The sequence below is a fragment of the Ammospiza caudacuta genome, chromosome 17 (assembly GCF_027887145.1).
Source record: "Ammospiza caudacuta isolate bAmmCau1 chromosome 17, bAmmCau1.pri, whole genome shotgun sequence".
In the NCBI taxonomy this organism is placed as follows: Eukaryota; Metazoa; Chordata; class Aves; order Passeriformes; family Passerellidae; genus Ammospiza; species Ammospiza caudacuta.
The window spans coordinates 16,248,692-16,261,803 of record NC_080609.1 but is presented as its reverse complement, the minus strand read 5'-3'; the positions used below and the strand labels follow the sequence as shown (position 1 = coordinate 16,261,803).

General features: G+C 58.0%; 1 protein-coding gene across 1 annotated transcript in view; it reads right to left on the bottom strand.

Annotated features, from left to right (window-relative positions):
* The window catches only part of SYNGR3 (synaptogyrin 3), an 18,941-nt gene extending 5,829 nt beyond the window's left edge, over window positions 1–13,112 (bottom strand). The window contains exons 1-3 of the mRNA XM_058815899.1: window positions 13,014–13,112; window positions 4,469–4,709; window positions 534–676 (exon numbers count right to left, since the gene is read on the bottom strand). Coding sequence (XP_058671882.1) covers window positions 534–676; window positions 4,469–4,709; window positions 13,014–13,112 — 483 coding nt within the window. The remainder of the gene's footprint in view (window positions 1–533; window positions 677–4,468; window positions 4,710–13,013) is intronic.

Below are 13,112 nucleotides of genomic sequence, written 5' to 3'. Positions count from 1 at the left end.
AGGTATTAGTAGCCAGCCAAGGGCTTGCTGTCATGTGTATAAAGTTAGGATTGCTCTGTCTGAGGTGCATGTGGGGTCCACGTGAGCTTCTGGCTGGAGTCCCCCTGCCCAGGTGGAGCTGGAAATGGGATCAAGGGGGGTTCCTAAGCCCCTTCTCCAGGTGGACAGGCTGGTGTGGCCCAGGAGGAGCTGAGAGCTCCCAAATCCCCCAGGCACCCATGGAGCTGCTCAGTGCAGAGATCTGCTCAGGGGGCTCCCTGCCTCCAGGGAGGCCCTGAAATGAAGGCAGCTCGTGCCTGGCCACACGTTTTCAACAGGAACAAAACCTCCCAGCCCCGGGAGAAAGGGAAGCCTGGGGTTCCCCAGGCAGAGGAGGCTGAGCCGAGCTCCCCAGGTTGGAAACCACCAGTTCCACGTGTGCAGGCTCCCCAGTGCAGCCCCTCTGCACCCACCAGGGATCACTTCTGCAAAGCCAGCCCGCCCCAGCACCTCGGGCAGGTTTCATTTCTGCCGTGGCCCCCCCAGCCCCTCACCCAGATGATGATGGAGAAGAAGGAGAAGGTGATGGCCGCCCGCGCCGCGTCCGCGCCCTGCGCGAAGCCGCGCGTCAGCGTCGTCCTCTGCCACTGGTTGGCCAGGAAGCAGAAGGCCACAAACCACAGGAAGGCCAGGAAACCTGCGGGGGAACACGTGCTTGGTGGAGATAATCAAAACTCTACAACTTTTGTGAAAGTTGTAAAGCTGGAATGTTTAGTACAGCGCTGGACGCGTGTGGGAATCGTTCCCCTAAAATGACCTAAAATGACGTGTACCTCTGGGGACTTCAGGTCCCTTTTTATCCCCCTCTCAGATACATGTGCATACAATTTCACAATAGGTTCATACATATTCATTTTTTACGAATTTCGTGTGACATTTGCCGCTAGTTCTTTATCAGAAAGAATTCCTAGGACAGCACATCCCCCCCGGACGCGTTGGAGAGGGACTTTGCACAAGGGCACTGAATAACAGGACAAGGGAGGGTGGATTTATATTGGATCTGGAGGAGAAATTCTGTCCTGTGAGGGTGGGGAGGCTCAGAGCAGCTGTGGCTGCCCCTGCATCCCTGGCAGTGCCCAAGCCAGGCTGGACAGGGCTGGGAGCACCTGGGACAGTGGGAGGTGTCCCTGGGACAGTGGGAGGTGTCCCTGGGACAGTGGGAGGTGTCCCTGCTATGGCAGGGGTGGGATGAGATGGATTTTAATGCCCCTCCCAACCCAAACCATTCTGTAATTCTGCGATTCCAGGACACGTGAGAGCTCTGCTCATCCCTGCAGAGAACCCCCCTGGGCCTGTGGGGCTGAGCAGGAGCACTCTGGTGATTATTTGATTATTCCTGCCTGGAAGCAAAGCTGGCTGAGCAAGATAGGGCTGCAGCTGCCCTAATTCCATCCCTAGCCACCAGCCCTGCCCAGTGCCAAGCAGCTCAGGGCACAGCCAAGGAAAAGCCAGGAGCACACAGGGCCAGCAGCAGGGGTGTGCTCCAGCTCTGCAGCACCTGGACCCTCCCATGGTGCTGCTTTCAGGGTCCCCATCATTGCTGATGTCCCAGATTCTGGGTGTCAGTGCACACATGGATGTTGGGAGTGCTGAGCTGCCCAGCAGCCCCCAAGGATCATCAGCACAGGAGGGTCAGCAGCCAGGCTTTATTCCTCCTTTAAACCTCTCTTTATTCCCATTTATTCCCATTTCTCTTGCCAGTTTTCCCTAAACATGCCATAAAATGCCTGGGAGCATCCACACCAAGTGCTGGGGGTGCAGGGCTCAAGGCCTTAATTCAGAATTTGCCCCTCACTGCACTTTCAGACACATTCCCTGTCTCCTCCTGCATGGCTGGGCCTGGGAATTCCCAACACCAGTTCTGGCCATGGAACGAATCCTCCCCTCACAGGGAGTGAAGGTTTGGTTTCCTTTTCCAAATGACAGAACCTTCACCAAATGCAGCCAAGCCTGTCACCAAACCCACCCAAATCTCTGCATGAGCATTTTCACTTCCCTTCAGCACGGTGCCTGCTTGCCAGCACTAAAGGGCAGAGATTTACTGGGATTTTCTCCTCAAAGGTCACCCTATAACTCAGGGATATTTTCTGTTCCTGCTGTTCCAGGGGGGCTTCGCCAGCAGCTCCTCCCTGCAATGGGAACCAGCCCCAAAACCTACATTTGTACCTCAGCCACTGCTCAGAATCACACTGGGGAAACTTTGGGAGTCAAAAACCCTGAGGTGAAACAAGAGCAGCTCCCAAAGGTTAATAATTCCCACTGTGGGAGCAGCAGGAGATGGCTCAGGGACAGGGCTGGGACACGGGGATGGCACAAGGGACATGGGGCTGGCACAAGGGACATGGGGCTGGCACAAGGGACGTAAGGATGGCACAAGGGACATGGGGATGGCACAAGGGACGTGGGGATGGCACAAGGGATGTGGGAATGGCACAAGGGACATGGGAATGGCACTGTTTAGGCTTAGGGACAGGGCTGGGGACACAAGGCTGGCACAAGAGACTGGCACTGGTTATAGTCAGGGACAGAGCTGGGGACACAGGGCTGGCATAAAGGACATGGGGCTGGCACTGTTTAGGCTCAGGGACAAGCTCTGGGACACAGGGCTGGCACAAGGGACATGGGGCTGGCACTGGTTGTAGTCAGGGACAAGGCTGGGGACACAGAGCTGGCACTGGGGCTGGCACTGGTTGGGCTCAGCAATAAGGCTGGGGACACGGGGCTGGCATAAAGGACACGGGGATGGCACCGGTCAGGCTCAGGGACAGAGGGCTGGCACAAGGGACTGGCACTGGAGCTGGCACTGGTTTGTGGAGGGGAAGCTGTTCCTGTGTGAACCCCTGGACCCAGCGCAGCTCGTCCTCCCTGGCACCGCTCCCCTGCCCACCGTGCGTCCCCAGCGGCACCCCGGGCTGTCAGGGGTTAAAATGACATCACGCCCAGCCCGGAGCCAGCACGGCTGCGCTGGGAACTGCAGCTGCCACACCAATGCCTCTGCAGCACCGACCTTCCCTGCCCATGCTGGAGCCCCAGCACCTGCAGCAGGAGCGCTGGGCAGCCCTGCTGCCTTCCAGAAGCTTCTGTGCTGCGGGGACCGGCAGCCCTGGGCAGCAGCAGCAGCAGCACGGCCCCAGTGCCACGGGCAGGGATGGGGGCGCTGCCAGGGCAGGGATGGGTCGGACACGGCCAGCACTCCAGAACAGCAGCCAGCATAACCCGTTTTGAGCGCCCAGTCCCTCCCAGTATAAACCAGTAACAGCAGCCAGGTGCGGGTGATGCTTGGACAGGAATTTTAGAACCCTCGGAGAGGGCTGAGCTGGCACCGTGGGTGAGGCTGAATGTGCAGCCCCAGCTCCTCTGCCTGCAGCACCCCGGGAAAGGAGGGCCAGGAAGCGCCGCGGGAGATAATGATCAATTAAAGGAGATAATGATCAATTAAGGAGATAATGAGCATTTAGGGGTCTGCAGACGGAGTGCAAACAGCCGGGATGTGTTACCACCCTAATCACGGCTGGAATCCTGCACACCCTGTCCATGGGAACAGCTGGAGCAGCAGCTGGAGGAGAAGGCTGCAAATGCTGCTTTCAGTGTGGCCCTGAGGCTGTGAGCCACCCAGAGCCACCAGCCAGACACTGCCCAGATGCATTTCAGGAATCAGTTCTTCCCTGGGAGGGTGGAACAGGCACAGGGTGCCCAGAGCAGCTCTGGCTGCCCCTGGATCCCTGGGAGGATTGGACATTGGAAGGGTTTAACTGGCTTTGGAGCACCCTGGTCTAGCGGAAGGTGGAGCTTTAATGTCCCTTCCAATGCCCCTTTAAAGGTGAGCTTTGATGTCCCTCCCAAAAAACCATTCCAGGATTCCAGGATTCCAGGCTGGTTCTCTCCTTTCTCCTCCCGGTGGATCCACCGCAGGGACAGAGGGACAGGAGGCAGGGTGTGAGAGCAGTGCCAGCCCCGTGGCTGGCAGGGAGCAGAGGCTGCCAGGGTGAGAGATTTCTTTCTCAAAACCCTCTAATTTTATAGATCCCAACATCCCCCTTCTGCTGGAATCCAGGATTTCAGGAAGGGGCTGTAAAATTCATCTAACAAGGGCTGGGTGCTCCAGCACCATGGAAATGAGCTTTGGAGCGAGGAGGGAAGGGAAGGGAAGGGAAGGGAAGGGAAGGGAAGGGAAGGGAAGGGAAGGGAAGGGAAGGGAAGGGAAGGGAAGGGAAGGGAAGGGAAGGGAAGGGAAGGGAAGGGAAGGGAAGGGAAGGGAAGGGAAGGGAAGGGAAGGGAAGGGAAGGGAAGGGAAGGGAAGGGAAGGGAAGGGAAGGGAAGGGAAGGGAAGGGAAGGGAAGGGAAGGGAAGGGAAGGGAAGGGAAGGGAAGGGAAGGGAAGGGAAGGGAAGGGAAGGGAAGGGAGACCCAAGCAGGACAGATCAGGGTACCTGAGAAGCCCAGGTCCAGCAGCACGGCCCGTTTGCGGTCCTTGACGCTGCTGATCTGCTGGAAGTGCAGGTCCAGCACGAAGAAGAAGATGCAGCCGAAGAAGGCGATGACGCCCACGGCGATGCCGTAGCTGCAGGCACTCTCATTCTCGTTGAAGATGCAGAGCAGCTCGGGGTGCTGGCTGTCCTTGTTCACGTAGCACTCGTTGACGATGGAGCCGAACACCACGATGGAGAAGATCTGCAGGAGCAGGCACAGAGCACAGCTGGCTGCTGGCACTGAACTCTGCTCCCCAACAGCAGTGACAATCCCATCCTCAAATCCCAGCCCTGACTCCATGGCAACGTGGCATTTGTCAGACACATCCCAAACGTGGCATTTGTCAGACACATCCCAAACGTGGCATTTGTCAGACACATCCCGGCTCTGCTCTGGTTGGTGGCTCCAGGCTGCACCTGGGTGTTCCATCCTGGAACCTCCTCCTGCCTCCCAATGCCCTGCTGGGCACAGTGGGGCAAGGCCCTGCTTCTCCAGACACGCTGGGGAGGGAAAGGATACCCACATCCCTGCAGGGGCTCTGTGCTGTGCTGCTCTCTGGGCCCCACAAAGCCCCTGGTGTCCCCAGGGACAGGGGACAGCTGAGCAGCTGAGCCAGGGAAGGGCTGGATGGCGGCTGGAGGGGACAGGGGACATGTGTGGGGAGGTGGCACATCTCCCTCACACTGGGAGCCTCTGATCTCATCCCTGCCAGCACCAGCAGCGCTGCTGCCTCCCTGCTGCTCCCAGGCATGCAGGGCAGAGATAGGAGGCTGTGCCTGCAGGGACAGCACGACCAGCACCAGTGTCACACAGGTGACACTGTGTGAAGCCCAGCTGGTGGCTCTCACAGTCACCTGTGTCACCTCCTGCAGCTCCCAGGGCGGCTGTGTCACAGAGCAGGGGGAATGGAGCAGAGCCCACAGTGGGCAAACCTCCCCCAGGGTCCAACCACCCTCTAACATAGCACTGGGACAGATCTGCTCCTCTTCCTCCTCTGGGAGTCCAGCCATGGCCTGGGGCCCTGTCCCACACCCATCCCTGGCCCAGGTCAGTCCTGAGCTCCAGCCACGAGTCAGGGGCCACCCACGTCACCCTGTGGCACCTCAGGGGCCACCCACGTCACCCTGTGGCACCTGCACCCTGCTCCTCCTGGTGCTGTGCTTGGGGAGCGCTTGGTGATTTATTAAAAATATGGCAGCATCATCATCATATCATCATCATCACCATCTTCATCCCCATCATCATGACCATCATCACCCTCATCATAATCATCACCATCACCATCATTGTCACCACCTTCATCCCCACCATCCTCATCCTCGTATCACCATCATCCCCACCATCACCATCCTCATCCTCCCCATCACCACCATCCCCACCCTCCTCATCCTCACCCAGGAGGGGCCGTGTGTAAGGCACAAACAGCAACAAACAGCCCTAATCGTTTTCCCAGGGCTTTGGCAGCAGCTGTAACATCGGCAGTTGTAAAAATCTGCTCATAAATAATGCAGAATTGTTATTTACCATCAGAAATAGCAGCAGCATGGATGGAGCAGGCCCTGGGAAGGAGTAATGTGATTCTGGAAAGCATGAATAATTGAGGAGCTCTGATTCCACACCATCACTGCTGGGGCAGGGCAGCAAACCTGAACTCAGCTGCTCTGAGAGGTTCCACTCATTCCCCCCAGGATTATCAGCCTGCTCCAGGCTTGTGGGGACCTGCTGCAGCCCAGAGCTCTGTGAGGAGGGGGAGCTCCCATAAATATCCCATAAACACAATTCAGGATGGCCCAGCACAGGTGTGGGGTGCCTGCACCAGCTTTGCACACCTGGGGCTCTCAGTGTTGATTTTTTTTTTATTTTAAATGATGTTTTATCACTTAATTTCCAGTTCCAAAGGGTTTTGGAAAGCAGAGCATCCTTCCTGCTGCCAGACAAGCCAAGTGGCTCAAACCATGAGACACAAGCACATTTTAATGTACAAAACACAGCACAGGCAGCTTTTCCTTGGGAGGCCAAAGGAGCCACAAATTCCAAGTGCACACATTTGATAGAGGAGCTCAAACCATCAGCACTGCCTGGAATATTCCTGTCACAACGTGCCTTGCCATGGGTTACCTCTCCCTCACCCCAGGATTGTTATGTTATGGTTTTTCTTTAAAAACCCACTGGTGCTGGTGAAACGTTTTAATGAGAATAAATTTGGTGTTGTCTTTCTAAGTTTGGATGAAAAAGTGCTTTTATTTTAGGAAAACGTGGGTAGATGAAATAAATGTGGGCAGGGAAATAAACCCCCTGTGTTTTTTCTGAAGCTCCCACAGTACAAGAGCATTTCCCCATCACCTTCACAAACCACAGCGGCTCAGAGCCCCAAGCAGCTCATCAGAGACAGAAAGGGAAAACACAGGGTCAGATTTTCCACTGTGAGCGAGGCTTGGTGGCCTGAGCAGCATCTCAGAGGATTTGCCTTCACAGGACACTTCATTTTCCATCTGAACAACCCAACTCCACCAGCAGCAAATTCTGCTTTTCGTGGCTGAGCCGGTGCAAGTTTAAAAAGTGTGATTCTAAGCAAGAAGAGACATCTCTGCAGGCCAGGCAGCATTTCTGTGACACAGGGCAGTGGGACAGACAATGGGACAGGACAGTGGGACAGGACAGGGGGATAGAACAGTGGGACAGTGGGACAGGAAATGGGACAGACATTGGGACAGGACACTGGGATGGGACAGTGGGACAGGACAATAGGACAGTGACACAGGACAGTGACACAGGACAGTGACACAGGACAGTGGGACACTCTCTCTGCTCAGAGGGTGGGCAGGCCCTGGCACAGGGTGCCCAGAGCAGCTGTGGCTGCCCCTGGATCCCTGGCAGTGCCCAAGGCCAGGCTGGGCAGTGGGAGGTGTCCCTGCCATGGCAGGGGTGGCACTGGATGGGCTTTAAGGCTCCTTCCAGCCCAAACCGCTCCAGGATTCTGCTGGATCCATCAGAAGGAGCCCAGGGTGCCCGGGTGCAGACACCTCTCAGTGTGGATGGAGCTGGAGCTGTGCCTGCCCTCCCTCCAGCCCATTTTGCCATCTGGAGGATGCTGCTGCCCAGCCTGCCTGCCTTTCTCCTGGGGTTGTGCTCTGCAGATCCCCATTCCCCCTGAAGCTCCAGCAGCCTGCACCCCAGCACACAAACAGTTTTCTCCCTGTTGCTTTCAGCTGTGTGCAGCCCATCCCCTAACATGTGCTTCAGGAGATCCCTCAGCCTGAGCAGAGGCAGGCAAGGGAAGCAAGCAGCATCAGCACAGGGGAGCAGGAGCTGGGAGCTCCGGTGGGAGCTGTCAGCCATCTTAAGGTGAGCATTTCCCGCTGCTCACGAGCTGCTCCGGCACTTGGGGCCTATAAAAAACACCAGCAGAAGGTGTGGGGTGGCAGGAGACTGCAGAGCCTGATTTTGGTTACACACACAGATCCTTGTCAGCATGGAGGAGATGGAATCCATGAGAACAGCCCAGAGCTCATCTCCCACCGGTGCAGAGAGCCAGGCCAAGCTCTGGAGATTCCTCAGTGCCCCTCAAACCCCTCCTGAGATCCCTCACTGCCCCCCAAACCCCTCCTGAGATCCCTCACTGCCCCCCAAACACCTGGAGATCCCTCACTGTCCCCCAAACACCTGGAGATCCCTCACTGTCCCCCAAACACCTCCTGAGATCCCTCACTGCCCCCAAACCCCTCCTGAGATCCCTCACTGACCCCCAAACACCTGGAGATCCCTCACTGCCCCCAAACACCTCCTGAGATCCCTCACTGTCCCCCAAACACCTGGAGATCCCTCACTGTCCCCCAAACACCTGGAGATCCCTCACTGCCCCCCAAACACCTCCTGAGATCCCTCACTGCCCCCAAACCCCTCCTGAGATCCCTCGCTGCCCCCCAAACACCTCCTGAGATCCCTCACTGTCCCCCAAACACCTCCTGAGATCCCTCACTGTCCCCAAACACCTGGAGATCCCTCACTGTCCCCAAACTCCTGAGATCCCTCACTGCCCCCCAAACCCCTCCTGAGATCCCTCACTGCCCCCAAACCCCTCCTGCTCCGCTCCCTGCCCATCCCAGAGGGAAGGAGTCCCCACCAAATGGGAAAGGAAAACAATTCAGGTCAAATTAGCAGAGGCCAAATCCTGCTTAGCAGCGGGTGTTTCCCTAATTCCCTGTAAGCCCCGGGCAGTGCACGGGCCTGGCACGGATCCCCTGGCACAGATGGCCTGGCACAGATGCCCTGGCACGGATCCCCTGGCACGGGGGGCACTCAGCCCCTGCTCCCCCTGCAGTTTATCCTCACAGGGGTTTCCAGCACTGGTCTGCACCATTTTTGGGGGCTGTGAGACCAAAGCTCAGCTTTAGGCCCTGCAGATCTCCCACCATGGAGATGCCACCAAGAGAATGGGTTCTGCCACAGCAAGAGAAGGGCTGATGCTGCCTGTAATGGGTTTAGGGCCACCTCCACCAGGCTAACCAGCTTGGGAGGATGTCTGTTGATGGCCACATGACTGATTTTTCCTGAATTACTTTTTCTGATGTGGTAAGGGATGCTGGCTGAGACACGGCACTCATTCAAGGCTCCCAATCTCGCCCTGCAATCGGAGCACATAGCACAGCAGCAGGGCTTGAAACCAGAGATGACAGAGCATGACAGTTCAGAGCCATTCCAAGCTCAGATGCAGCAGAGCTCCCCCATAATTCCATTACCAAAATGTTGAGTTTAAGTTCTGCCTTTAATCCACAGCCTGCAGAAAGAGAAAATTAAGGCAGAAATCTGATGACCCTTCTGAAAAGTGGTCAGGACTGGAGTGTGAGGCTGCTCAGATCATGGTAATGGCTCTGAGCACTGCTGGGGCTCCTGGAGTGCCAGGGCAGCCTTGGGGCTCTTCCCTGAGAGCCCTGAGAGCTCAGGAGTCAGTGAAACCCCTGAGGAACCATCCAGAGCCCATCGCCTGCACCTCTGCTGAGCCCCAGGGAGGCTGGGATGGGATAATGGGATCCATGGGATGGGATAAAGGGATCCATGGGATGGGATAAAGGGATGGGATGGGATGGGATGGGATGGGATAATGGGATCCATGGGATGGGATAAAGGGATGGGATGGGATAGGATGGGATAAAGGGATGGGATAATGGGATGGGATGGGATGGGATAAAGGGATGGGATGGGATAATGGGATCCATGGGATGGGATAAAGGGATGGGATGGGATGGGATGGGATGGGATAATGGGATCCATGGGATGGGATAAAGGGATGGGATGGGATGGGATGGGATAAAGGGATGGGATAATGGGATGGGATGGGATGGGATAAAGGGATGGGATGGGATAATGGGATCCATGGGATGGGATAAAGGGATGGGATGGGATGGGTGAGTCAGGAGGATGAGGATGCACTGTTGGGACCCAGCACTGAGCTTCTCCTGCTGCCCTGCATGGAATCACAGGAATCACCGAAAAAGTTTATTGCTGAAAATATTTTCCAAAAGTGCTTTTAAAAAGCAAAGCTAAGCCTGTGTTAAGCGAACAGTTGCCCTGGGGAGCTGAGTGGCCACTTGAAAGGCTGGCTGGCACGGGCAGGGACAGAGACAGGAGCTCATGGTTCTGCAGGCAGCCCTCGTGAATATCGACTCTGTTTGGCTGTGCAGAAAATGTCTCAAAAGGAAACCACAAGAGCGATCACATCTTCATCTGACAAACTGCATCAGACAGAGAGGGAACAGATGAATGAGGAACTGTTAAATGGTTCTTTCCAGCTTTTGATTTCGCAGCTCGAGGCAGGAGTGGTGTTTTTCCCCCTCAGATACTCAGAATTGCTCTCTCAGGGGGAGGCAGAAGCAGGAATCCCCTTTGGGCACCGCTGACATTTGGGGATTTCTGTGCTGGTCACTGTTCACCTGCCAGCCCCTCACATGTCTGCCAGCACAAGGCAGCCTCTGGAGCTCCAGAAAAGAGAACTGGACCTTCCTTTGGTGCTGGGAAGCCCCAGCAGTGGCCATCACCCACACCAGATGGGGTCACCCACCTCGGGCACTGGGGCTGCCCCAATCCTGTGGGGTTTCTCCATCACCCCCACCTAACCCAGCCCATGCTGGCAGCCCTTCCTTCCCCAGGAGAGGCTGACCCCACACCCAGAGCAGGGCTGTGGGATCCAGCTGTGGGATCCTGCTGCTCAGGGTAACCAGGGCACTGAGCTGCATCGCCGAGGCACAGAAAGGAAAACCACGTGAGAAATCCCACCCCAAAGCTGCCCTGAGCCCAGCAAACACCCACCGTGGCTGCTCTGTGCAGCTCATCCCCCTGGGAGGGCAGGCAGGGAGCCCTGGCAAGGTCTGGCAATCAGGGATGGCACCTGGGCATCGGCTCCAGCTCCTGCCCTGCCTCCAGCACGGTGCCACCACGTGCCACAGCGCTGCCACCCGCCCAGGACAGCGGCAGGAAGGCAGCAGGGACCCCAGCAAAGCTTTGGGTGTCTCTCCCACCCAGTTTCTCTGTGCTGGCACGGGTTTGGGCTGGCACAGGGCACAGCAGCAGCAGGGCTGTGCTGAGAGTGCAGCCCCAGCTCACACTGGGCAGGATCACAGATGCTGAACTGGTTTTACACACGGGAAACTGGGCTGGGACACCAAACTGGGGCTCTGAACCCTCAGGCTGGATAAACCCTGACCCTGATAAACCCTCCCCCAGCCCACTGCAAAGGGCAAAACCTCCCTTTTTGCTCCATGGGCTTTGGCCAGCTCTGAACGCTGCAAACGCTTCTGGGATGGCAGCACGGCAGCGTGCTCATCCCAGTTTGTGCACACTGCTGGCCCTGCACCTGTTTGGAGTTAAGCTGGTGCATTTCTGTGGCTGTGAGCACTCGTTTGTCACTGATTTCCTGGGAGCACAGAGCCAGGAAAGTGGTGATGGGATTCAGCCCTTCACCCCTCAATAAACCACTGAGTATATACAGGAATATCTCCTAAACTGGGGTTTTTATTTTGTACCTACATTCCATACTCTGGTCCTGCTTCCCAGCAGTGTCCAACCCCCTCCATCCAACAAGGACGGGGAGCCCTCTGGATGCAGGGTGACACATTTATTTTAGGATTTTAGGGGGGGCTGAACTCACCAGACTGATTTAACTGTACCCAAACCCTACAGCACTGCCAGCAAGGAGGATCCAGACCAAGTTTTCTTCTAGGAAACAACTTCTACCCTGTGCCTCAACCCTGCCCAAAATGCCCTAAGATCCACACCAAGATCCACACCCCATCCATGGATCTGGATGCCCCAGATCGATCCCTGGCCCCGTTTTCCCCCATCAGTGGAGCTGTGGGCCTCCTCCAAGGCCTGGGAAGGACAGCAGCTCCCATCAGGCTCACACTGCAGCGTGTGGTTCGGCTCTGAGCATGTGACTGCAGCTGGAATCGCTCATGTGCTGCTGCTGGGGCCTCTCCCAGGGCAGCCCAGGCCGCAGAGCCCCTCGGTGCCTGGTGGAACAGGGGCAGCTGGGCATGGCTGCACCTCCCAGCACGGCTTGCTGAGCCCCCTCCTCGGTGACACGGTGACACAGGGCCAGCACAGGTGTGACATGGGCGAGGACGAGCCCCAGGCTCAGCCACAGCCCCCAGCCAAGCGCTGGAGCCAGGTGAGAGCCGGGCAGATGGCACATCCTTCCCACAGCGGGGTTTTTGGGAAGGACCTGGCATTCCTGACCTGCCAAGGCCCTGCACACCTGCAGATCTCAGCGAAAGCCAGGCTGGGGGAGGCAAATCGGGGGCTGTGCTGAGCCCTGGGCATCGGGGCACCACGGCCCCGGGGGCACCCTGGGCAGGGACCAGCACAGCCTTCCCTCAGGCCTGCACTGCCCATTCCACCTCCTGCTCACACCGGGAATTCACAGATGGGAGCGTCCAACGAACACGACATCCTCTGGGCAGCACGGGGGAGCTGGGCAGGGCCGGCTCCCGGATTTCTGTCACACACACGCACGCACGGAGCGTGGAAGGCAGGAAAATGTCCTCTGCCCGCGGCTCCGAGCCGCATCCTCCGGCACCGCACGGCAGCGGGGTAGCGGCGCATCCCGGCCCCGTTCCCGGGGAAACTCCGTGCCCGCGGGGCCGGGCAGCGCCCGCCGCACCGGCACCGCCACCGGCACCGCCACCGGCACCGGGAGCGCACCGAGCGCCGGCAGCGGCACCGGCAGCGCACCGAGAACCGGCACCGGCAGCGCCCGCCGCACCGGCACCGTACCGGCACGGGCAGCTCACCGAGCACCGGCAGCGACACCACACCGGCGCCGCACCAAGCACCGGGAACGATGCACCGGCTGCGATGCACCTGAGCTGCCCATGGCCCCGGCAGTGCCCATCACCCGGAGACTGCCATCATCCAGGCACTGCCCGCCGCACCGGGCGCTGTCCCCGCACCGGGCGCTGTCCCCGCACCGCCGCTGCCCATCCCCGCGCTCCCGCGGCCGTTCGGCCTTACCCAGGTGGTGACCCGGAGCAGGGTCTGCGGCTGCTTGAGGAAATCCACGGGGTCGATGGCCGCCCCCGCCCGGCCCGCTCCGAAGGACGCTCCTTCCAT